Below are 23,208 nucleotides of genomic sequence, written 5' to 3' on the forward strand. Positions count from 1 at the left end.
TTACACTATTTTGGGTGTTATGCCCCCTTATGAGCCTTGAAATTGACCTTAGATACCTCAAATCACCCACGGAAGGTTTCTAAATGATTCTAAGATCATTTTAAGTTCTTAAAAATGATTTTATCTCATTTTATGACCTCTATTTAAGTCAAAAGGTTTCAAACACTTTCCTTATGATTTGGTAAGGTCCCTATATTTTTAATGACCCAAAATGGTTTCAAATCACATTTGATTTTTTTTAAATGCTGACAATGGTTTTAAGAAGTTTTATGAATTTTCCAAATGGTATTTTATTAAAATAATTTTTTATTTAAGTTCAAAAGTGTTTCGGTAACACCTCCATTCGTACTGCATGTAAGGAGGAGTAAGGGGTGTTACTCCTCAACTGGACTTGATAAACAAAATTATAGTCCCTTGAATCAATTGTTCATTTTAATTTCTGATACTATGTACCATTTAGATTATCTACTAATAAGTTGTCTTGCTGCATCATAATTCATTCCTTTGATGCAATTTAGTATTAGTTAAACCTTACGTAATCAATGAGCCAATATTTTCTATGTTCATTTTTCTTTTTGAGTAAAAACCAGTGAAGACAATTACACAAAAGCTGATAATTTAACTACGAAATTTTATTAACCAATCTATTTGAAAAATTACAAGCAAAATGACAAAATAATTGCTTTAAGTGCTTAAAATCCCAACAAGGTGACCTTAAGTCTTGAATGGCTTTGTAAGCAAATATGGCAGGGATGCTATTTCTAATTTGATATTGAGTTTTGAATTTGATTTTGATCTTGAAATATTTTCGATGAGATGATGAGGTGATTCATGTTTTAACTTGAGTTTTTATGCCCTTTTATTTGCATATTTGATTACTTTGTGTTATGGAATGGTTAAGAGGTGTATGGAAGTTGTTTTAAGGTGTTCTCAAAATTGAATTTTGGTCTTTTGCACCTAAGTTTTGAAACTTTAGGAGTAGGTATCAGAACTTTACTAACTAGTGACCTAAATTTGGCTCTAACGGTCCCAATTTCAGAACCTATAGTAAAGGTATTGAAAATTTTGAAGTTAGTAGCTAAAAAGCTATAGTGTAGGGGTGTAAGTGTCGATACCTTGCTACTAGGTACCAATACATAGCTCTTGGTACCTGTTGGGGATAAGCCCGATTAAGTAACGAACATGTAAAATAATAAATAAAATTGAAAAGATCGAGCACACATATTTACATGGAAAAACTCCTCAAATGAGGATAAAAAACCATGGGCAAAGATAATTTCACTATAATGTAAAAATGAAGAGTATAAAAATGGAAATAAAACTAAACCCCAAAATAAAAGCCTTTAAAATATAAACACAAAATTCTGTGATAGTTACAAGCTAATACCTGAATGTGTTATGGGTTATTTTTCTAGGGTAGAAAAATGGTCTATTTATGGGTTAAATTCGTAGGTCAAATAATATTAAAATAACTTACACTAATCACAGTTTAAGCGTGAAATTAAAAACAAAGTTTAATTGGAATAAGAAAAGCCAAAAATGTGAGGCATAACCCCACATATCTCCATCTTGACTCGTATTTTCACAACGTCTTCTTTGCCAAAACCCGCCACAGGCTTATCTCAAAATATGCAGGATATTAATTGAGCCGAAGTTGTGCTTAGAAGCTGGAAAACTTCTAGTCTTTGACTTGTGCACTGCCAAATCAAAACTGACTCGGGTCTGATTTCCATGAACATAATGTAATGTCCTATCTTTTCAAAACCTATATCCAAAAGAGAACCTTCATTATACGAAACTATCATACATTTATCCATTCTATGACCAAGTTGTCTCCGCTTCAAATGAGTTGACTTCGACTCCTTAACAGATGAGGGATGTCTTATTTCATTGATCACTATTGATCTTTCCAAAACATAAAGACTGTCAATGTTTTTACCTTTCATCAAAATGAGATCCCCACGGGATACCTTAATTTCATTTGACTCGATATTAATTCTACAACCCTTTGAGTCCAAAATTCCTAAAGAGATGAGATTTTTCTTTAAGTCAGGCACATGCCTGACATCTGACATTGTCTTAACTGTCCCGTCGTGTATCCTGATCTGAACAGTACCAATACCGGTTATCTTATTGGGTGAACCATTCCCCATGAGTACAATTCCACTTTCAACTAAACTGTATGCGGAAAACTAGTCTTTATTAGGACACATGTGGAAATAACACGCTGAATCCAGGATCTATTCGGATGTAAGCTCAGAGCTTTCACTTGTTGAAACCAATAAGAAATTATCACCCTTATCATTGGCCAAATTTGCACCAACTAAATCTTCCACATTGCTCTCAGCAGCCCATTTCGCAATTTGTAACAATCTACCTTGACGTGACCTAACTTTTTACAATAGCGACATCTCTTGTCTCGCTTCCTTGGTGCTACCAAAATTGAGGCTTGTCTATTTGACTTACTATTCAAATCAAACTCATTGTTGAATTTTTCTTTACTCAACAGATGACCCTTCATATCTATGAGTGAGAGATTATTTCTGCCATAAATCAGGGTCTCCCTAAAAGACTTGTATAATGGGGTAAAGTGCACAATAATAGCATAGCCTGATATTCATTGTCAATTTGAACCTCTACATTTTTTAAATTATTCAAAAAAGTAATAAATTAACCGATGTGACCTCTAAGGTTCTCACTTTCGTCCATGTGGAATGTGTATAAACATTATTTCAACACTAATTGTTAGCTAGAGACTTTGTCACGTAGAGGGTTTCTAGCCTTTTTCATAAGGTGAATGTCATTTTCTCCATCAAAATCTCTTGCAACACATTATTTGTTAGACATAATTGAACTGAGGATAGAGTCTTTTTATCTAACCTATCCCATTCTGATTTATCTATGTCTACAAGCTTCTTCTTTATAAGGACCTTCTCAGAATCGCTCTGAATCAGAATTGTCGTCATTTGAACTTGCCACAGATTGAAATTTGTGAGGCCATTGAACTTACCAATATCAAACCTTGTTGTTGTCATATTTGAATAGGTTGATTGTGGAAATTGAACTAGCTCTAATACCAGATTGTTGGGGATAAACCCAATTAAGCAACGAACAAATGAAATAATGAAGGAAATTGAAAAGATCGAATACAAATATTTAAATGGAAAAACTCCTCAAATGAGGATAAAAAACCATAGGCAAAGGTAATTTAATTATAATGGCAAAAGCGAAAAGTACAAATATAAAGATAAAACTAAATCCCGAAACCCAAAATAAGAATCCTCGAAACGTAAACACAAAATTCTCTGGAAGCTTGTAAAGTTAATGCCTAAATGTGTTATGGGTTATTATTCTAGGTTGTACAAAGGGTCTATTTATAGGCTAAATTTGTAGGTCAAAAAATATTAAAATAACCTACACTAATCAGAAGTTAAGTTGGAAACTAAAAATAGAGTTTAATTGGAAAAAAAAGTAGAAAAAATGTAAGGCATAACTCCACAGTATCGAACCTAGGGTTATGTATAAGTACTTGGCCTCATAGATGGTGCCAAAACATTGTTTTGTAAGTTTTGAGCTCTCTTAAGCTCGCATATGGTTCTGGAAACCTTCAATCAACCACAAATTGATTCTAAATTATTTTACAATGATTCTAAAACCTCCAAATTGATTTTATCTTTGTTGAATGGTTTTATTAAATTGTTTTTAAGTTTTTTTTTGGAAAATGTTAAGGTTTTTTTCATATATGTATTCTAGTGACATCTTTCATCCGTACTGACCAACAGAACAAATGAGGGATGTTACAAACTTTGAAGAGAGAAATAGAGAGATTCTAGAGTTAGCAAAAGATAAGGAAAAAAAGGTAGGGTTTAGGGATTATAATTTTAATTAATTTTTATAATCTTATATATATATATATATATTTAATATTTTATATTTTGATAATGTTTAAATTTTTTACAATTTGTTTTTATTTTTAATAAAATTTTATAGTTTTAATTAATTTTTATAATTTCACTCTTTTAAAATTTAAATTTTAATTATAACATCATTCTCAAATACATGATACTTTAGGATTGGGTCATGACACTGATTAAATATCTTATTTGGTGTTTTTAACACCGAAGGATTAAATCCATGAATATTTTATAACGTTAGATGACTAAAAGTCAGCTAAAAAAGAATCTTTAAAGATCAAAACGGAAAAGGGAAACGATATACTTAAGGACTGAATTGTGCTTCAAAACACTAGTAATTTTTAAAAAAAATTAATAATTACGATTAAATAAAATATTTGGGTAGATTAAAGTCAATGGAGTGAACATTTCCGAGTTTCAATTTCTTTTGCTGGGTCCATGTTTCAATATTTAATAATTTCAGTGTGATACTTGCCGGTCTAAATATTATAATGTTTGTTACATAAGACTTCAATAAGTTCTTTATTTATTCACAATATTTGTTTAACCATCAATGGCTTTCTGCTATCGTCAACAAAATATGTAAGGGACCCTTAAAAAAAAAAAAAAAAAACCAAATTTGTAAGGAATCAAACTGACCCGAGACAAATCATTTGTGCCAGCACCGGCATTTTCAACGCCTATTTGCTTGCTGTTAGCGACTGTGACATTATCCATTACTCATTGCGTTCCCTCTTCAACTTCCAATTTATGCACATCTTTATATATATATAAACTCATGTACACTCATGTCTTTCTTGTTCTAACTTTTTAAGTGCTTGCAATCCAATCCTAGAATGGCTCAACTGGTGGGTTCCGATGAGATAGAGTCTTTGCGATTTGAGTTGGCACAGATCGGAAGGAGCATCAGGTCGTCGTTTAGAAGTCGAACATCAAGTTTCCGTGATGGTGATCATAGTGAATATGAGTTGCAATGGGCAGAAGTTCAGAGATTGCCGACGTTTGAACGGATTAATACTGCCTTGTTTGACGACGAAGAAGAGAATGGAACGTCAGGCAGTGGGAATTATGTCAAAGGGAAACGGGTTGTTAATGTCACCAAACTTGGAGCTGATGAACGCCATATGTTTATTGAGAAGCTCATCAAACAAATCGAACATGATAACTTGCGTTTGTTGAAGAAGCTTAGACATAGAATTGACAAGTAATCAATGATCGTTTCTCACACATTTGCTTTAGTTTTTTTATGCATAGACAATAGCTAAAATAATATAACTCAGTGAAACATTATATTATTCTTTTTTATAACTTTGTTTTTCAGGGTTGGGGTAAAGTTGCCGACTGTGGAAGTAAGATATAAGAATCTACATGTTGAAGCACAATGCGAGTTAGTTCGTGGCAAGCCTCTTCCCACACTCTGGAACACAACTAAAAGCCTGCTTTCAGTGAGTACCTCTCCTCTTACACTTTTTATTTATTTCAAACACAATTTCGGACATATGTGCCTACCAAAAATACATGGAAAAAAAAACTTAGAAATATTGAATATATTGATGTTGGACATTGTTGGTGTTATGAACAAAGAAAGAAAGCAAAACAGAGAATTGGCAGTATAATGAGTCTACTCTATATTTTATTTTCTTCAAACTTTACAATAAGTTTCTTTCCAAGAGAAACTCAACAAACCCCATTACTATAATCTTGAAACTTGAAACTTGAAAAAACATTTCGTATGCGCAAACTAAACATGCAATTCAATACCTAAACACATAAAAAAATCTACCAACTAAGATTGGTTTTACCTATAACAAGCACGCACTCATCACTGGTAGCGTGCACCAAAACATATTCGTTCTAACTGCGGATACAATCCACAAACACATTTTGCGGATACAATCCATAAATATCTGCATTTCTTCAATCTCGCCATATAGACCACAGCTTTGTTCTTACTTGGAGAGTCTGCTAGGCTTGTTGCGTATGAACTGTCTACAACATGGTTGTCCACATGATAGTTCGCATGTTCACATGATGGTCTGCATAACGACGGTCCACGAGGCAATTCGTCATATGATTTTCCACCACGTGGTTCACATTTGGATTGTTCACCATTTGTGCAAGCTATTGCATGGTTGGCCATCTTGCAACACTCCTCCTTGGCCACCATGTTGCGAACACTGATTTCCTTTTCTGAGCTTTCTGAACCTTGCCTTTCCCAGAGGCTTGGTTAGAATATCCACTGGCTGATATCCTGAGCTACAATAAACCAAAGTCACTTACTTTATTAAACTTCTCTCACAAAGTGATACTTTACCTTTAAGGTCTTTGTCCTCCCATGAAAAACATGATTCTTTGCAATTGCAATGGCAGATTGATTGTCACAAAAAATCTGTGTTGCTTCAATTTGCTCAAGATTCAAGTCACCAAGAAGTTTTCTCAGCCAAATTTCTTGGTTGATCATTTTTTCTACAACTACATACTTCACCTCAACTAATGACTGAGCAACAATTTGACACTTCTTAGAGCTCCATGAGAATATGCCAGATCCAAGTGAAAAGAGATAATCAGTGGTACTTTTCATATCATCCACCAATCTTGCCTAATCACTGTCAGTGTAGCCAACCAGCTTCAATGCTTCTACCTTCTTAAACCATACACCAAGGTTAACGAACCCTTTTATGTATCTTATCACTCTCTTAGTAGCCTTAAAATGCACTATGTTGCAATAGTGGATAAATCTTAATAACACTCCCACTGTATACATAATGTCAAGTCATGTTGCTCTTAAATACAACAAGCAGCCAATGAGACTTCTGTAATTCTTCTGATTGACCCTCTCAAACTCTTTGTTATTGCTAAGCTTTTCTCCAAGTGCCACTAGCGTGCTGATAAGTTTGCATCTCTCCATGCAAAACCTTTTCAAAATCTTCAAGGCACTGATAAATATCCCCTCTTGGACTTGTAATACCTTTATCCTAAGAAAATACCTCATTTCTCCAAGATCTGACATCTTAAATACTTTCTTCATCTGCAGCTTAAACACCTTCACGTAGTTATCACTGCCCCTAATCACCAACAAGTCATCAACATATAAAGAAACTATTAATGTTGTGACCTTTTTAACTATCTTCATATATAGAGTTGGTTCACTTAGGCTTTTCTAAAATCTCAAATTATGCAAGTATTCATCAATCCTTGCATACTAGACCCTTGAAGTTTATTTTATCCCATAGAATGCTATCCTAAGTATGTAAACCTTCTCTTCATTTCCTTTAACTCTGAAACCAGGTGGTTGTTCCACATAAATCTTTTCTTACAAGTAACTATTTTAAAAAGCTTCTTTAACATCCAGATGATTATTTTTTCATCCCATCTACGATACCAAAGCTATTGGTGCAAAGGGCTCGATGTAATCAACCCCATATTGCTGACTGAACCCTTTCACAACCAACCTTTCCTTCAACCTATAGAGTGAACCATCAGCATTGAGCTTGGTTCTATGCACTCATTGGACACCAATAACTCTTTTGTGTGATGGTTTATCAACAAGCTCCCAAGTCTTATTATTGTGAATCATTTTCAGCTCAATTTGCATTGTTTCCTTCCAACCTTTTATTAATGCAACTTCTTCATAATTTGCGGGTTAAAGAATTGTCATATCAGCCCTTTCATAAATTTCACTGATAGGTCGAGTCCCTATTACTGGAAAATCATCAACATCAATCTTTTTTTGCTCATATACTTTAGCTTCAACAATTATAACAATCTAACTTCCATTGTCTTGTTTTGGTTCTGATTTGTCCCAATTACATATTGCATTTTCAACAAACACAACATCTCTACTTGCGAACACTTTCTAGATGATGGATCAAAAACTCTATAGTCATTCTTGTTGCTGCTATAGCCCACAAAAAATACTAGATTGTACCTTCTTCTCCAACTTGTCCCTCTTGACAACTGGAATATGAGCATAACAGATGCATACAAAAATCTTCAAGTGAGCAACTAAAGGTTTGAAGCCAAATCAAGCTTCAAACGAAGTCTTCTCCTTCATAGCCTTGGTTGGCAATTTGTTCTGAAGATAAATAGTTGTATTTACGGCTTTATCCAAAAATCTCTTAAGCAATTTTTTCTCAAACACGAGGCACCTGGCTATATCCATCATAGGTCTATTTTTCCTCTCACCTATACCATTTTATTGAGATGTATAAGTGCTAGTGATTTGGTGTTCAATCCCTAAATCTTCACAAAATTTCTCAAACATCCCTGAGGTGTATTCGGTTCCATTATTAGACCTCACGATTTTGATCTTGCACCCAAACTGAGTTTCAACTACAGACTTGAACTTCCAGAATACATGAGTAACCTTGGACTTCATTTTTAAGAAATAAACCCAATAAAACCTTATACAATAATCAATAAACAAAATAAAATGCCTACTTCCACTTAATGATTGAGTTCTCATAAGTCCGCACAGATTGATGTAAAGTGAAGCTTTTCAAAAGCACTTTAAGCCTTGTTAATAGGAAACGATAACTTACTCTACTTTTCCAACTAACATACTTCACAGACATCTTTATGCTCTACCTTTTTTGACAGGTTTTCAACCAACTTAACATTAGACAATAGAGATAATGACCTATAATTAACATGGCCCATTCTTCTATATCATAACTCAGATTCATCTATTGAAGCTGTATAGGCTCTAGATATTGCTAAGTTCCAATCCACAATAAAGCTTCTATCAAACATCAGTATAAGCTCACATTTGCATGGATAAAAAATCAAGCATTCTCTATTCTTAAACACAACAGAATAGTCTCTTTCAAGTAACTGACCTACACTTAGCAGATTCTATTCAATTTCGGGTAAAAGAAAACATCTGAAACAAGTTTTGTACCTGATGGAGTGTTAATTAAAACATCTCATTTCCTTTCTATCTTGATGTACTACCCATTTCTAACTTTGACCATGGAGTTGAAACTTGTGTCAGTACTCTTGAAGATGTTTGCATCTGAGGTCATGTGATTTGTACAACCACTGTTAATGAGTCAGTGTTTTCTAATACTGTTACTAGTGGGAAGGTCTGAGGCAGTGGACATCAGCTCCTCTTGAGCTTGGTTTCCATCAGCTGTCTATGTTGAGCATTTTACTATTATAGTAGTAGTTGTTGTGGTTGCCCATTATTCTTGCACACCTTCTCTATATGGCTAAGTTGTTTACAGGCTCTACATTGAACATCAGGCATGAACCAAAAAAACCTTTTCGATTGACATGTCTTCTTGCAATGAAAGCATGGTGGATGCTTCTTCTTTCCACTATATCTCTTAGGTTTTTCCCTCTTCTCTATCAAGACCTTCTTTCCTTTGTAATTTGTGGAGGTAGAGCCTTCTTTACCTCTTGCTTGAAAGGCTCCTTCAGCACGCTCCTCTTGTCTTGAGCATACAACACATTGTTCAACTTTGGTAGTGATATTGTTGACATGTCTATTGAGTCTTCAAAAGAGGAAATTTTTGACTCATACCTCTTTGAAAGCGTGGTTATGACCTTCTAAACCACCCTACTATCATTGAACTGGTCTCCAAGCAGTCAAATGTTATTGGCTACTACCATGATTTTGTTTGCATATTGCTTCACTATTTCAGCTTCCTTCATCTTTAAATTCTCAAAATCTCTTCTAAGATTAATGAATTGTTACTGCCTAGTTTTATCCGAGCCTTAAAACTCCTCATTTAGCTTATTCCAAGCTTCTTTAGGAGACTCACAGGCCATAATCTTGGTGAAAGTCACATTTGAAATACCACCTTATAGGCACGACATCACCTTGTACTTCTTAGAACGATCATCACTATGATGTTTCATCTGCGCTATGGTAGGATTCGCCCTTAATGGTAGTGGCTCAATATTAGCATTCACTACTTCCTACAAGTCAAAAAGCTGAAGGTAGGTCTTCATCTTTACTACCCAAATATGATAATTTTCACTATTGAAAATAAGCGGTGGAGGAGGTGAAAAACTTGTTGAAGACATTTTTGTAAAAACACAAAAAAATTGCCCTCAAAGATCAATGGCTCTCAATACCAATTGTTGGTGTTATGAATAAAGAAAGAAAGCAAAATACCGTATATTTCTTTTTCTTCAAACTTTATAGTATATACAAGTTTCTTTCCAAGGGAACTCAAAAAACCTCACTAATACAATCTTAAAACTTGAAAAAGCATTTCTTATATACAAACTAAATATGTCATTCAATACCTAAACACATCAAAAAAATCTACCAACTAAGATTGGTTTTGCCTAAAACAAACACACTGATGGTCACTAAACTAACTATAAATACAACAAAGACAAGCACACTTATCGAACAATAATATAGCTATGGTGAGTAGGGAATATTGTATCCACGAAGACTAAAAGTACTAGTAATTACCGTTTTTCTATTATTTAGCCGACAATTTGGAGAGATGTGTCTTAATCTAAATTTACGAAACTAATTTAACTATGAACGCAACAGAGAATGAATCAAAAAAATAACCAAATATTAGCCAATGAGATAGACAATACCCAAGAAAGAATCTACCTAGACTTCACCTATTATTATGAATCTGAATTAAATGATTTATTCACTTGTCACTTGATTAGTAGAAATCCCTAAATTATGTTAATATCTCTTTCGAGAGTGAGAACAACTAACTCTAGATTGATTAATTGAAATCTCTTTCTAATTAAAACCCCTATCATCGCATTAACTCGATTTATGGATTCCCCTATTAGATTTGATTCTAATCCGGTAGATTTATGTTGTCCTATTTCTAGGATTGCATGCAACTTCACTCAATTATGCTAGATCTACTCTTAAATAGAGACTTTTGCTCCACTGAATTAAGCACATTAAACATGAATTAATATCTTGAAAATATTAAAATAAAGAATAAGCATACATAATTGAGAATAAGAATCAAGTATTTATCACATAAAATAAAAATTAAATTACAAGATTCATCATAGGTTTCATCTCCCCTAGGTATCTAGGCTATTAGTTCATAATCTTTAATGAAAACATCTTAAAGTCAGAAAAACCACAAGACACAAAGAAACTTAATAAAACTTCTAAAGAAATTAAAATGAGATCTTCAATCTTGATGGAGATTTGCTTCTGAGTTGGCTCTGATAGTGTTCTTCGAGTGTTTTCTTTGATATTCTCTGATTGCCCTCTTATGTCTTCTTCTAATGGGTATTTATATACTTTAGAATGCTCAAAAACCATAAAAATTAGGGTTTTCTAAGTATTTGGGAAGTAGGGTGCGAAAGCGACACAGGCTGGCACATGGGCAGTGTCCAGCCCGTGTGAAAATGCCTAGGTCGTGTGGATCCTAAAAATAGCTCTATTTGTCTGATTTTGGCTCTTTTTTCACTCATTCGCTCCCAAATGCTTTCCTAAGTATAGAAACATGAATTTAAAGGATTAGGAGAATTAAATTCACTAATTTGCATAATTAATCATCCTAAAATACATTAAAAATAAAATTAAAATATGTTACTTTTATAGCTTATCACACGCACTCATCATTAGTAGCGTGCACCAAAACATCTTCATTCTAACCGCGGATACAATTCATAAGCCCATTTTGTGGATATACTCCGCATTTCATCAATCTCGCCATATAGATCACAGCTCTGTTCTCACTTGGACAATTCGCTAGGCTTGTTGCGTATGAACTTTCCACAACATGATTGTCCACATGATAGTTTGCATGTTCACATAATGGTCCGCATAACAATATTCCGCGAGGCAATTCGTTAGATGATTGTCCACCAAGTGATTCGCATTTGAACTGTTTGCCATTTGTGCGAGTTGTTGCATGGTTTGCCACCTCGCAACAGACATATACTTATATCCAACGCTCACACTAAATTTTGAGTGATGTAACCTTTTCTCCTTAGTTGGATTAACTTTCTAACTACATCATAGATATGGAAATCACCTTTCGAGGCTTTTCGTGTTTCATAACTTTAGAAAAACAAAAATCCTTCTTTTATAAGCGGAAATTGTATGAATAGAGGATCCAAATATGGCTTAAGCTTTCTCTGAAGGCAACGTTGTTGACAATTCTGAATTTATCTATTGAAGAATCCTTGAATTGTTTAATATAAATTTTCTTTATATGCATTCCAATAGTGGATTTTATCATATACTCGTCTAGCAATTTAGCCTTTTATTTGCTACGCTCTCTCATAATCACATATAGGAGACCAGCTAAGTTTCATTTGTCCTTCTTGTAACAGGGTTTAGCCAATCTACCAGGTTCAAAACAAGAAGCTAAGATAAGCATCCTAAATGGTGTGAGTGGCATCATTAAACCGGGAAGGTATATCCATGGAGTACTCAGAAGTTGTTAAGTTTTTAAGTTACTATTTTATAGCTAAAGAGGCACCCATGATAGGAATAGTGAATTTTCTGCTTTATTGAGTAACATTGTCCACATATCTGACCTGGGTTGACTATGACTCGTTTTCTTCATGCAGAATGACTTTATTGCTTGGCCCTCCAGGATGTGGCAAAAGCACGTTTTTGCTGGGGCTTTCTGGGAAGCTGAGTCATTCCCTAAAGGTAATATCTTAGAAATATCTGGAAGTGTTGATTGCGACATGAACTGTTGCAGTTACATACTGAAAATAGAAGAGAAAGATAAGAAAACTTTACGGTATATAATTCACCACATTTAAGCAAAAGTTCACTTTAAGAATGTCTTGGAACTTGGTTCAACCATTCCAGAGTTTACTTGGTATACTAATGTTTATGTAAATTGAATTTAGCGGTTACGTATTGTTGTTCTTCCTAAGAACATTTAAAAAGATTAAAACATGGTTGGTTAAGATTTCTGTAACCTCATCTATGCTGCATTTCATGATATTGATTATGATTCTTGCTTGGTTTTTCACCATGGAAATGTTTTCCCTATATTACTCAGACTCTTCATTTTCTTGAAGTATTAGTATCCAACACCCATGTCAAACACACATTTGGACATTGTTATAGAAATATGACCCTCCAAATAAATAAAAATCCTTAGAAAATACTAAGCATATCAATGTTAGACAATTACCCTTATCCAACAACCATTCCCAAGTCTGAGTAGTTAAGATAGGTTTTTCCAATAACCATATCTGTTTGTAAGTCTTGGCTCACCGTTCTAAACTTCTTCTCGTACAATTTTCTTTTGTACGCGTATTATAGCTGAAAATTTTGCAAAGAAGTGCTTAGTGGGAATTTGATCACCAGGCCAATCATGTGTTGCTTATAACTTTTGTTTTCTTCCCACTCTTTCCTCCTTTAAAGGTTGCGGGGGAAATAACATATAATGGCTACCGACTAGAAGAATTTGTTCCTCAGAAAACCTCTGCTTATATTAGCCAATATGATCTGCATACCCCAGAGATGACAGCTAGGGAGATACTTGATTTTTCTGCACGCTTTCAAGGAATAGGCAGCCGAGCTGGTAAGAGTTCCTTGACAAATATTACTGGTGATTTTCATGTCAATGTTGTAGTCTTGTCAGGTTCTCAACTAGTACTGTTTCATTTACTTTTTTTTTTTTTCGGTGTATGAAGAAATCATGAAAGAAGTCAGCCGAAGAGAAAAGCAGCCCGGAATTGTACCTGATCCCGACATAGATGCTTACATGAAGGTAATCATCAAGCTTAGTTGCTTTCAAAGTCATAAGATATTATGGAGACAATGATCCACAATTCAGACTGGAATTTGAGAAAGGCCAAAGTGAGAGTTTGCTATATGACAGGAAACTGATAAAGGAAGAATATTTAATGCCTTTCAAATTATAAATTTCTAGAATTTTTTGCTCCTCCTTATTCTTGCTCGACACAGTGGAATGTATGCTTTTGATGATTGTAACCATTATTTGAAACTGTTTTCACAGGCAATATCAGTTAAAGGTCAGGAAAGTACTCTCCAAACTGATTATATTTTGAAGGTAGTTCACCACCTCTCTTTTATACAGCTGAATATTTTAACAAACTTCTTATGGACTGTGAGTGATTTTTGTTATTTAAATGTTCTTCAGATTCTTGGACTAGACATCTGTGCTGACACCAGGGTTGGGGATGCCATAAGAAGGGGAATATCAGGTGGTCAAAAGAAAAGATTGACAACAGGTAGTGGATGTTTGCGGGTGAACATTTGATAAGTTCTTGGAAACAGCATTGTTTTCTCTGCTGTTATGATTGTCAAGTTTTTCTCAATGAGTGTAGGTGAGATGATTGTGGGGCCAGCAAAAGCTTTGTTCATGGATGAAATATCAAATGGCCTTGACAGTTCAACCACTTTCCAGATCGTGTCCTGCCTTCAGCATCTCGCGCATATTACTGATGCTACTGCATTGATATCACTTCTTCAGCCTGCCCCGGAGACCTTTGATCTCTTTGATGATGTTATTTTATTGGCAGAAGGGAAAATTGTGTATCAAGGCCCTCGCACTAACATTTGCAAGTTCTTTGAGGACTGTGGATTTAAGTGCCCAGAAAGAAAGGGCATTGCTGACTTCCTTCAGGAGGTATGCTTTTGAGATTTCTAGTAGCAAGTGTCGAGTAGGAACATGTGCCTGACAAGGTATTTCAAGAAAAAAAAACAGTAGTTGGTGCAACATAGCCTAACTTCTTGTTTTTCATTCATTTCTTTGATGGTTAGTTTTATTTTTTAAAACTTATTCAGGTAATCTCTAGAAAAGATCAAGAACAGTATTGGCACCATAAACAGCAGCCTTACAGCTATGTTTCAGTTGATCATTTCATAAAAAAATTCAAAGAGCATCATATTGGTCAGAATTTAGATGAAGAACTCTCAAAGCCATTTGACAAGTCTCAAAGCCACAAAGATGCTCTATCCTTCAAACCATACTCCCTAAGTAAATGGGAGCTTTTCAAAGCCTGCTCCATGAGAGAATTACTTCTAATGAAGAGAAACTCTTTCACTTATGTGTTTAAATCTGTACAGGTAACTTCCCTTTGGTGTTGCCTTATTTTCTTTTTTGTCATTTGTGAGCTGAAAGAAAATATTATTGGATTGTTTCTTTATGCAGCTAGTCATTATTGCCTCAATAACAATGACTACTTTCTTGCGAACTCGAATGGCTGTTGACGTCATCCATTCAAGTTACTTTATGGACTCTTTGTTCTATGCTCTTGTGATACTTCATGTCGATGGGTTCCCGGAATTAAGCATGACTGTATCAAGAATTGCAGTGTTCTACAAGCAGAGAGAGTTGTGCTTCTACCCTGCATGGGCTTATGCGATTCCTGCGGCAATCCTCAAAGTTCCTCTTTCACTTTTGGAGTCGTTTGTGTGGACATCTATGACTTATTATGTCATTGGCTACAGTCCTGAGGTTGGAAGGTCAGTTGCGTTCTTTGTTAGTTCAAATCTTCTTTCAAGTACCCCTGTCTTCTGCATATCTGGATATGGGTATGGGAGATATGATCCTCCAAGGACTCCAATTGTATGAAAATCTTGGAAAAAATTGAGCATACTCTTATCGGACACGTACCAGTGTCTGACACTCATTTCCAAATCAAAGTAAAATAGATCGTATCTAGAGAACTTTTGTCGTTCAACAAAAACTGAAGTCTTATACTAGTAATGTGGCATTGTAACATGAATTTCGACAATATCAACACTAACTTTCATGGATGTCATCTAGCACGTATACAGACATGGTATGAAGATGTGATCCTTCATGGACTGCAAGTACATGAAAAAAAATGGAACATCCAGTTGTGTATGTACTGGACAGTTATACCCAAGTCTCAGTAACTAAGGTTGCATTTAGAAAACTTTTGTTGCTCAAGAAAAGCTAAAGTCATATACCGGTCATGTGGCATAGTCACATGAAGTCTGGGTATATCTAAACTAACTTCATGGATGACCTAGTAATGAGTTCAATCATTTAACTCATTTTCAAATGATGCACTTTTAGACATGGATCAAGTTCAAGAAAACCACAAGGGAAGTTAACTTCCATGTCGCCATTTCTCATTCCTTCAAGCCTAATGTTAGAAATTTTGAATTTCATATATGATCTAATTTGGTTTATATTATACTCTCTTATTAGGTTCTTCCGCCAATTCCTTATATATTTTGGTGTTCACTTAACATCCATATCCATGTTTCGTTGCGTTGCCTCTCTCTTCCAAACTATAGTTGCTTCCACAACAGTTGGTGCTCTAGCAATTATGATTGTTTTGCTGTTCGGTGGCTTCATTCTACCGAGACGTAAGATTTTATGATGCAATGAATTTTCCATGTGAATAACATTTTGTTTACCTAAGAACTAAGCTTTTCTGTTTATTTCCACCCTTGCTTTTATTGATTGCAGCATCTTTGCCTTCTTGGTTGGAATGGGGATTTTGGCTTTCTCCATTGACGTATGGGGAGATTGGCCTGAGTTTGAACGAGTTCCTTGCTCCACGGTGGGAAAAGGTAATGTTTCGCTGCTCAAACCATAATAATTGTAGCAAAAGTGCTGTAGTTGGTATAGTCCTATATTACTCAGACTCGAGTGGGTGTTGGATATCGTATATGTCCAACACGGGTAGGTTCATTTTTCGTGGAAATTTTTCAATATATTTGGAGGGTCACATCTCCATATCAGTATCTAGTTATGTGTCAAATATGGTTACTTCGAGAAAAGGAAGAGTCATGGATGTTTGCTATGACTTCTTCCATTATTTCTTTTATTCCTAAAAAGGATTTGGTATGAAGTTATCTAATCTGTTTGTCCACCACTAAGAACTCTCATGTTCATGACCAACCGTTGTATTAAATCTCTGTTTAAATTTGGGAAAAAAGTGTAAATTCTAGCAGTTAATTCATTTGTAAATGATTGTCATCTCTATTCAATTATATTTACAGGTGATGTCTGGAAATACAAGCATAGGGCAACAAACTCTGGAAAGTCGAGGATTGAGCTTTGATGGCTACTTTTACTGGATATCAGTCGCAGCATTAGTTGGGTTCATATTACTTTTCAATGCTGTTTTTACCTTTGCATTAACTTTTTTGAACCGTGAGTTCATCTTCTTCTGAACTGTAAGTTCTTTAATTCGCATAAACTTTTCCTTCATATGTGCTAAGCCATACATTCATATGCATTCAGCCCCAGGAAAGTCTCGCACAATGATTTCTTTTGAAAGGTGCTCTCAACTACAGAGAAAAGATGACAAAGAAGGTTTACATAAAGAAAGTAAACACGCTGTTAATGATCCAGGAAATGTGGCAGGACCAAAAACTGGTGAGCATTGCAATAGAATTCTTATTTTCCACTACATCGGATTTGTTGATTATATACATCTTTCCAGTTTTCTTACTTCTGTTATTTGTAATCTCACAGGACAAATGGTTTTGCCTTTCGAGCCTTTAACTGTGACATTTCAGGATGTGCAGTACTATGTAAACATTCCTCAGGTAGATACTCTAGAGTTGGTTTGCATTTATCTTTCATGTAATTCTCACCTGCAGTTCTTAATTTCAAGTCGGCAATGCCATTTTTTTCCCAGGAAATTAAAGGAAGGGGCTACAAGCATAAAAAGCTACAGCTTCTCTCAGGCATCACTGGTGCATTCAGGCCTGGTGTTTTGACAGCATTGATGGGTGTCAGTGGAGCAGGGAAAACAACTCTAATGGATGTTCTTTCTGGAAGAAAAACTAGTGGTATTATAGAAGGAGATATTAGAATTGGTGGGTACCCAAAGGTTCAAGACACGTTTGCAAGGGTCTCAAGTTACTGTGAGCAAAATGATATACACTCTCCACTAATTACTGTGGAAGAATCGGTAGTATATTCTGCTTGGTTGCGCCTCCCATCTCATATTGATTCAAAAACTAAAGATGTATGAGTCGATACCTCTTCTTTCAGCTCATGAATAAACATTTTATAGTTTGTTGCAGGATTTGATAACTTTTCTATTGATTTTTACTCAGGAATTTGTCAATATGGTCATTGAAACTATAGAGCTTGATGGGGTTAGAGATTGTTTAGTAGGCATTCCAGGAGTCAATGGGTTATCAACTGAGCAGAGGAAAAGGCTAACTATAGCTGTGGAGCTTGTTGCCAACCCGTCTATCATATTCATGGATGAGCCCACTTCAGGTTTAGATGCAAGAGCGGCTGCAATTGTAATGAGAGCAGTGAAAAATGTTGTTGAAATGGGAAGAACAGTTGTTTGCACAATCCATCAACCAAGTATTGACATATTTGAGGCATTTGATGAGGTAATAGTAATTATGTATACCTTTTATTTTGCCAAAAAACAAAGGGTTAACGGTGAAATTTTAGCTTATATGAGACCTTATTTTTCCAAAAGCTCCAAATGTGGAAAACAAAACCAAGAGAAAAATCATTCTGTTTTTCTATTCCTGCAGTTGATTTTGATGAAAACCGGGGGACATATTATCTATTCTGGGCCACTGGGGCAGAACTCCATGAGAATTGTTGAATACTTTCAGGTCAGTCAACTTGTGGAATTATAAGAGTAGTTTTTTTAAGACACTGCTTTGCGATACTGCCCTCTAAAGAACCTTAAAATACATGAAAAAAGATAGAAAAAAATTAAACTTATTTGTGTTGAAAACATACTCGTATCCGGCACTCATGGTCGTGTTTGAGCAATGTTGCTCCTTATTGTCTGAGATTCAATATGTTGTGGTATTCGATAAGAATAACTTCAGTCCAGAAGCTGATTAACTCTTTTTCCAATTGTTGGTATAGAATATACCTGGAGTGCCCAAGATTAAAGATAACTACAATCCAGCAACATGGATGTTGGAAGTCACTTCTACATCCGTAGAGGTTGGAAATGGCATAGATTTTGCACAAATTTATAAAGGCTCCATCTTGTGCAAGTAAGTAAAGATACTAGGATTTTTTGTCGGCTTTCGTTAACAAAATAACCAGGTTTATCAAAAGCAAAAAGAAGGTGAAAACTTCGCATTACTGCATCATCTTTCAATGCAACATAGACTGCATATTGTGGGCTAAAAACGTACTTTTAATCTTGAAGGTTAAACTATAATCTTATATGTATAAACCATTTAATATGGAAATCTTACATTTAGCTATGAGTGTGAGTGTTTTGGTCTTGCATTTGAAGGGAAAACAAGGAGCTGGTTAAGCAGTTGAGCTCACCAACTCCTGGTTCAAAAGATCTATATTTTCCTACTCGCTTCCCCCAGAATGGTTTGGAGCAATTCAAAGCATGCCTCTGGAAACAGTGTTTATCCTATTGGCGAAGCCCTGCATACAATTTGACGCGCATTGTTTTTATGACAGCCTCATCTCTAATGTTCGGCGTGCTATTCTGGCAGCAAGGAAAGAATATGTTAGTATATACGTTCCATTGATTCAGCCTTATTTTACATTTGTTTGGCTAATGATGCTTAAAAGTTTGGAACTGCTTGCTCTCTCTGTATCTTCTCTAGCTCATAGCAATCAGTAATTCATTCTTGCATGAAGGTTTCCATTTACTTGGTCCGAAAGATATGTGGCTATGAAAATAGGAATCAAGTGGAACGACATTGATTGGATGGCAGTGTAACACCCTAATTCTACATTAAGACAGTTCATACCATTCATACATAATATGTATGTAAAGGCTTAAGCTTACATTTGTGAGGCATCTTTCTCGTCAAATGGATAATACTTTGGGTGTTGGTCTTCACAAACGTATCGAGCAATTACCACTAAGAACCCAGGACTAAGTGGTACACTGTGCAAGCTGGTTTTGCTTGTTCCATATTGGGTTTGATAAGGATGTCAAGCTTTAATTCTCTCGATATATAGAGAGAGACTTAATCCGTATTTGGAGGTCGTGAGGCTTTCGAGTCAAAGCAAACAATACCGTGCAACACCTGTTTTCTTCTATGCTTGCGCGTAAACATGGAAGAATTAAGATCTTAGATCAAAACATTATGTATGAATGGTATGAACCGTCTAAACAATAATTTTTTAACAGTGAGCAACCAGAGCTCTCTTTCTATATTAAAATCATTACTGATACGATGTGGAAACCTTTGCATTGGAATCTGTAAGTGGTTATTGGATATAGTTGAAGGAGTATACCATTTGGAAAGGACTGAATTTCATGGTCTGTTCCTTTGTTTTGCAGAAATAACCAACAAGACCTGTTCAGTATAGCTGGTTCGATGTATGCAGTTATAATTTTGTTTGGCATAAACAATTGTTCGACAGTTCTGCCATTTGTTTCAACGGAGCGCACAGTTTTATACCGGGAAAGATTTGCAGGAATGTACACTTCATGGGCCTATTCTTTTGCACAGGTTTAAACTTCTCATACTTCCTCAACAACTTTAATTGGTTTGCAAGCTAATAATCAAAGGGTTTTTCGACTGGCTCTTCTCGATGACGTTGGTCGGACTTTCTTTTTGTTTGTTTTTTTTTTTTCTTTTGAAGTTCCTTTATCTCGTTTCTGTGTATAACATAGTTTTGAATATGCGTATAAGGTTATAAACTTTTAAGGACTCTAGATACATGAAAAAAGAAGCATCTAGACAATTGAACATACTTGTCTTGGGTGCATATCCATATGCTACACTTGCATACAGTCCAAGTGAATAGCTTCTTGATGTTGCTCTGACTCTTCATTTTTCTTGAAATATCCATATCTGGCATATATACCAATATCCGAATGGCTATAACACCCTTCAAAGATCCTCCAAGTCCAAATACATAAATGGACTTAGAGAAATATTAAACACATCCCTCCTATTTGAAACTGAATTTGAGTAACATAGCTTCTTGATTCATCCTAAAGACTTGGTTTTTGGCATTGTAGGTGCTTGTTGAGATTCCGTACTTGTTAACCCTAGCAATTATTTATGTGATCATCACATATCCAATGATAGGATATGAATGGTCAGCCTATAAGTTATTCTGGGCACTCTACAGCATGTTTTGTACACTGCTATATTTCAATTACTTAGGGATGTTGCTGGTTTCACTCACTCCAAATATTCAAGTGGCTTCCATTGTGGCTTCATCTGCCTACACCATGCTGAATTTGTTTGCTGGATTCATAATTCCAAAACCAGTAAGTTTCTAATTTGCAAAGTACTTATCCTTAAGTAGTTGATGATTGGATTAGTCAATTCGATCAAGCTATAATTAATGACCTCTTTGATCCAATATATACTATAAATAAGGATTTTTGCTACCTACAAAGTACTTATCCAAGTAATTTCTTAAAATCTTAGATGATGATCAAACTAGTTTTTTAGATCAGTTTAATTACTTAGCCAAGTAATTTCCTAAAATCTTTGTTGATGATCAAACTTGTTTGTTAGATCAGTTCAATCCAAAATTAGTGGCTTGTTCAGTCTAATTTATATCAATAAACGGGACTGTAGTGAACCGGTTCAATTGGTAAAAAAACTGATTGTTTTATTGAACCATTTTTTTTTTTTTTTTTTAAATGATACTTTTAACCTCTTAGCCATATATTGAAAACTACAGCATTAAGCTAAATACATATTGCTATCAATTAATTACTATATTTAACCTTTTAGAAAACTGCACAACTGGTTGAACTGATGACCCAGATAACTCACCAGTTTGACCTCTAATTTATTTGTTTTATTCATAATGAAGGTTCATGTACAAGGAAGACAATGTCAAATCTTGCCATCTCGTACATAAACTGATAAAATACACAAAAAAATGTGATCATTGCATGTTGTGGTCAAGTTTGGAAGTATATGTATATGTATATACCCACTCAATGTGTGCCCATTTCTTTTGCAGCAAATACCAAAGTGGTGGATTTGGTTGTATTATATATGTCCCACATCTTGGGCAATGAATGGCATGCTTACTTCCCAGTATGGAGATGTTGATAAACAAATACTAGCTTTTGGAGAAACAAAAACTGTTGCAGCATTTATTGAAGATTACTTCGGTTTTCACCACAGTTCTTTAGGCATTGTTGCTATTTTTCTCTTTATCTTCCCTGTTATTTGTGCTACCCTTTTTGCATACTTTATTGGAACACTGAATTTCCAAAGGAGGTAGATGTTCTTGATTGTCTATAAGTATCATTTGCCATTGGTAGAGATTGTGAAATTATTACCAAAAAAAAAAAGATATTTGAGAGTCTGTCAGTATTGCTAATTTACTCGTAAAGCTTCGTTGCATCTTAAGAGTTCTATTAGTTAGATTTGTTAACAAAATCTGTGAGTGGACAAATAACTCTTAAAAGAAAATGATTTATTTTCCCCTAAAGCCTTATTTCATATGTATTCTCCTTCATTTTTGATGTAATGTAGAGCTATATGTTTATTAGATCATTATGCCTGTTGAGGCAAGTATGAAAAGTGGTTCATGTAGTGTCACAAGCAGTGGCCATTGCAGTCATCACTGTGTAAGAGATTTGAATGATTTTCCATATTGAATGTTGGCAATATTTTGAAACAAAATTTTTGGGTTGTAATTGTTGTTGATATTGTGGACTCCTGGCAACTATTTTTCAAAATCAATCCATTTAAAGTAACATATCTTGAAGATTGGATTGGATCAGATCAAGCAATCAAAACCCTTTTAATAAGGAGATTGGATCGAGATACCTTGAAGACTTATCGCTTACATCTATACATTACCTTGGATTTTATTATTATATTATATATGTTGTTTTAGTTGCATTTTTGTAGAGGAGATGGATTGTAATTGATCTATTATGTTAGCAAGTCAAAATCACTATACAATGAGGAGACTTGTATAGGTTATGTACTGAGAGTTTTAGCACTTGTCTATTCATTTAGCATCTGGGAACTGAGAGTGCATTGATAGTTTAAACAGGTTTATTTCTTTGTTTACATTCTAAGTTTTTAGGGGGGAAATAAAGGAAAAAAATTTAGATCTTTAAAGGTGAGGTTGCAAAACTGGGAAGTGTTAAGACTTAAATTACTTGTACAAGCCTAAAAGATAGTGGATTTTATCTTTAGACAATGCCTCACAAACGTAGGGAAACCGAACTGCTTAAGCAGTCTCATTGTATTTCATCTTTGTTTATCGTAGTTACACTCCCAATCCCACTACCTATGTCACTACTCATATCACTGCTCATACCCAGGGGAGGCGATACTAAACTAAGATTAGTTCTTACGCTAATGGGTCTTGTTAGTAATTTAATCATGTAACATCCCGAAATAGGGCCTAAACGGAACAATGGTTGCGAAACCACAAATCTGAGGTAGAAAAATTTATTTTATTAT

At 34.9% G+C, this 23,208-nt stretch overlaps 1 protein-coding gene across 1 annotated transcript; it reads left to right on the top strand.

The window, feature by feature from the left end:
• The first annotated feature begins 4,558 nt into the window (after positions 1-4,558).
• Positions 4,559-22,413, top strand: LOC108485320 (pleiotropic drug resistance protein 3-like). Its single transcript, XM_017789138.2, has 24 exons — positions 4,559-5,118; positions 5,236-5,359; positions 12,201-12,283; positions 12,441-12,525; positions 13,255-13,414; positions 13,527-13,603; positions 13,853-13,906; positions 13,997-14,087; positions 14,184-14,485; positions 14,644-14,925; positions 15,011-15,324; positions 16,040-16,200; positions 16,304-16,407; positions 16,840-16,993; positions 17,084-17,218; positions 17,318-17,391; positions 17,484-17,816; positions 17,908-18,198; positions 18,349-18,432; positions 18,695-18,828; positions 19,077-19,304; positions 20,091-20,262; positions 20,778-21,032; positions 21,743-22,413. Exons 1-24 carry the CDS (start codon positions 4,751-4,753, stop codon positions 22,007-22,009), a joined length of 4,332 nt encoding a protein of 1,443 aa, XP_017644627.1. The 5' UTR covers positions 4,559-4,750; the 3' UTR covers positions 22,010-22,413.
• Positions 22,414-23,208: the final 795 nt, after the last annotated feature.

The sequence above is a fragment of the Gossypium arboreum genome, chromosome 2 (genome assembly GCF_025698485.1).
Source record: "Gossypium arboreum isolate Shixiya-1 chromosome 2, ASM2569848v2, whole genome shotgun sequence".
Taxonomy (NCBI): Eukaryota; Viridiplantae; Streptophyta; class Magnoliopsida; order Malvales; family Malvaceae; genus Gossypium; species Gossypium arboreum.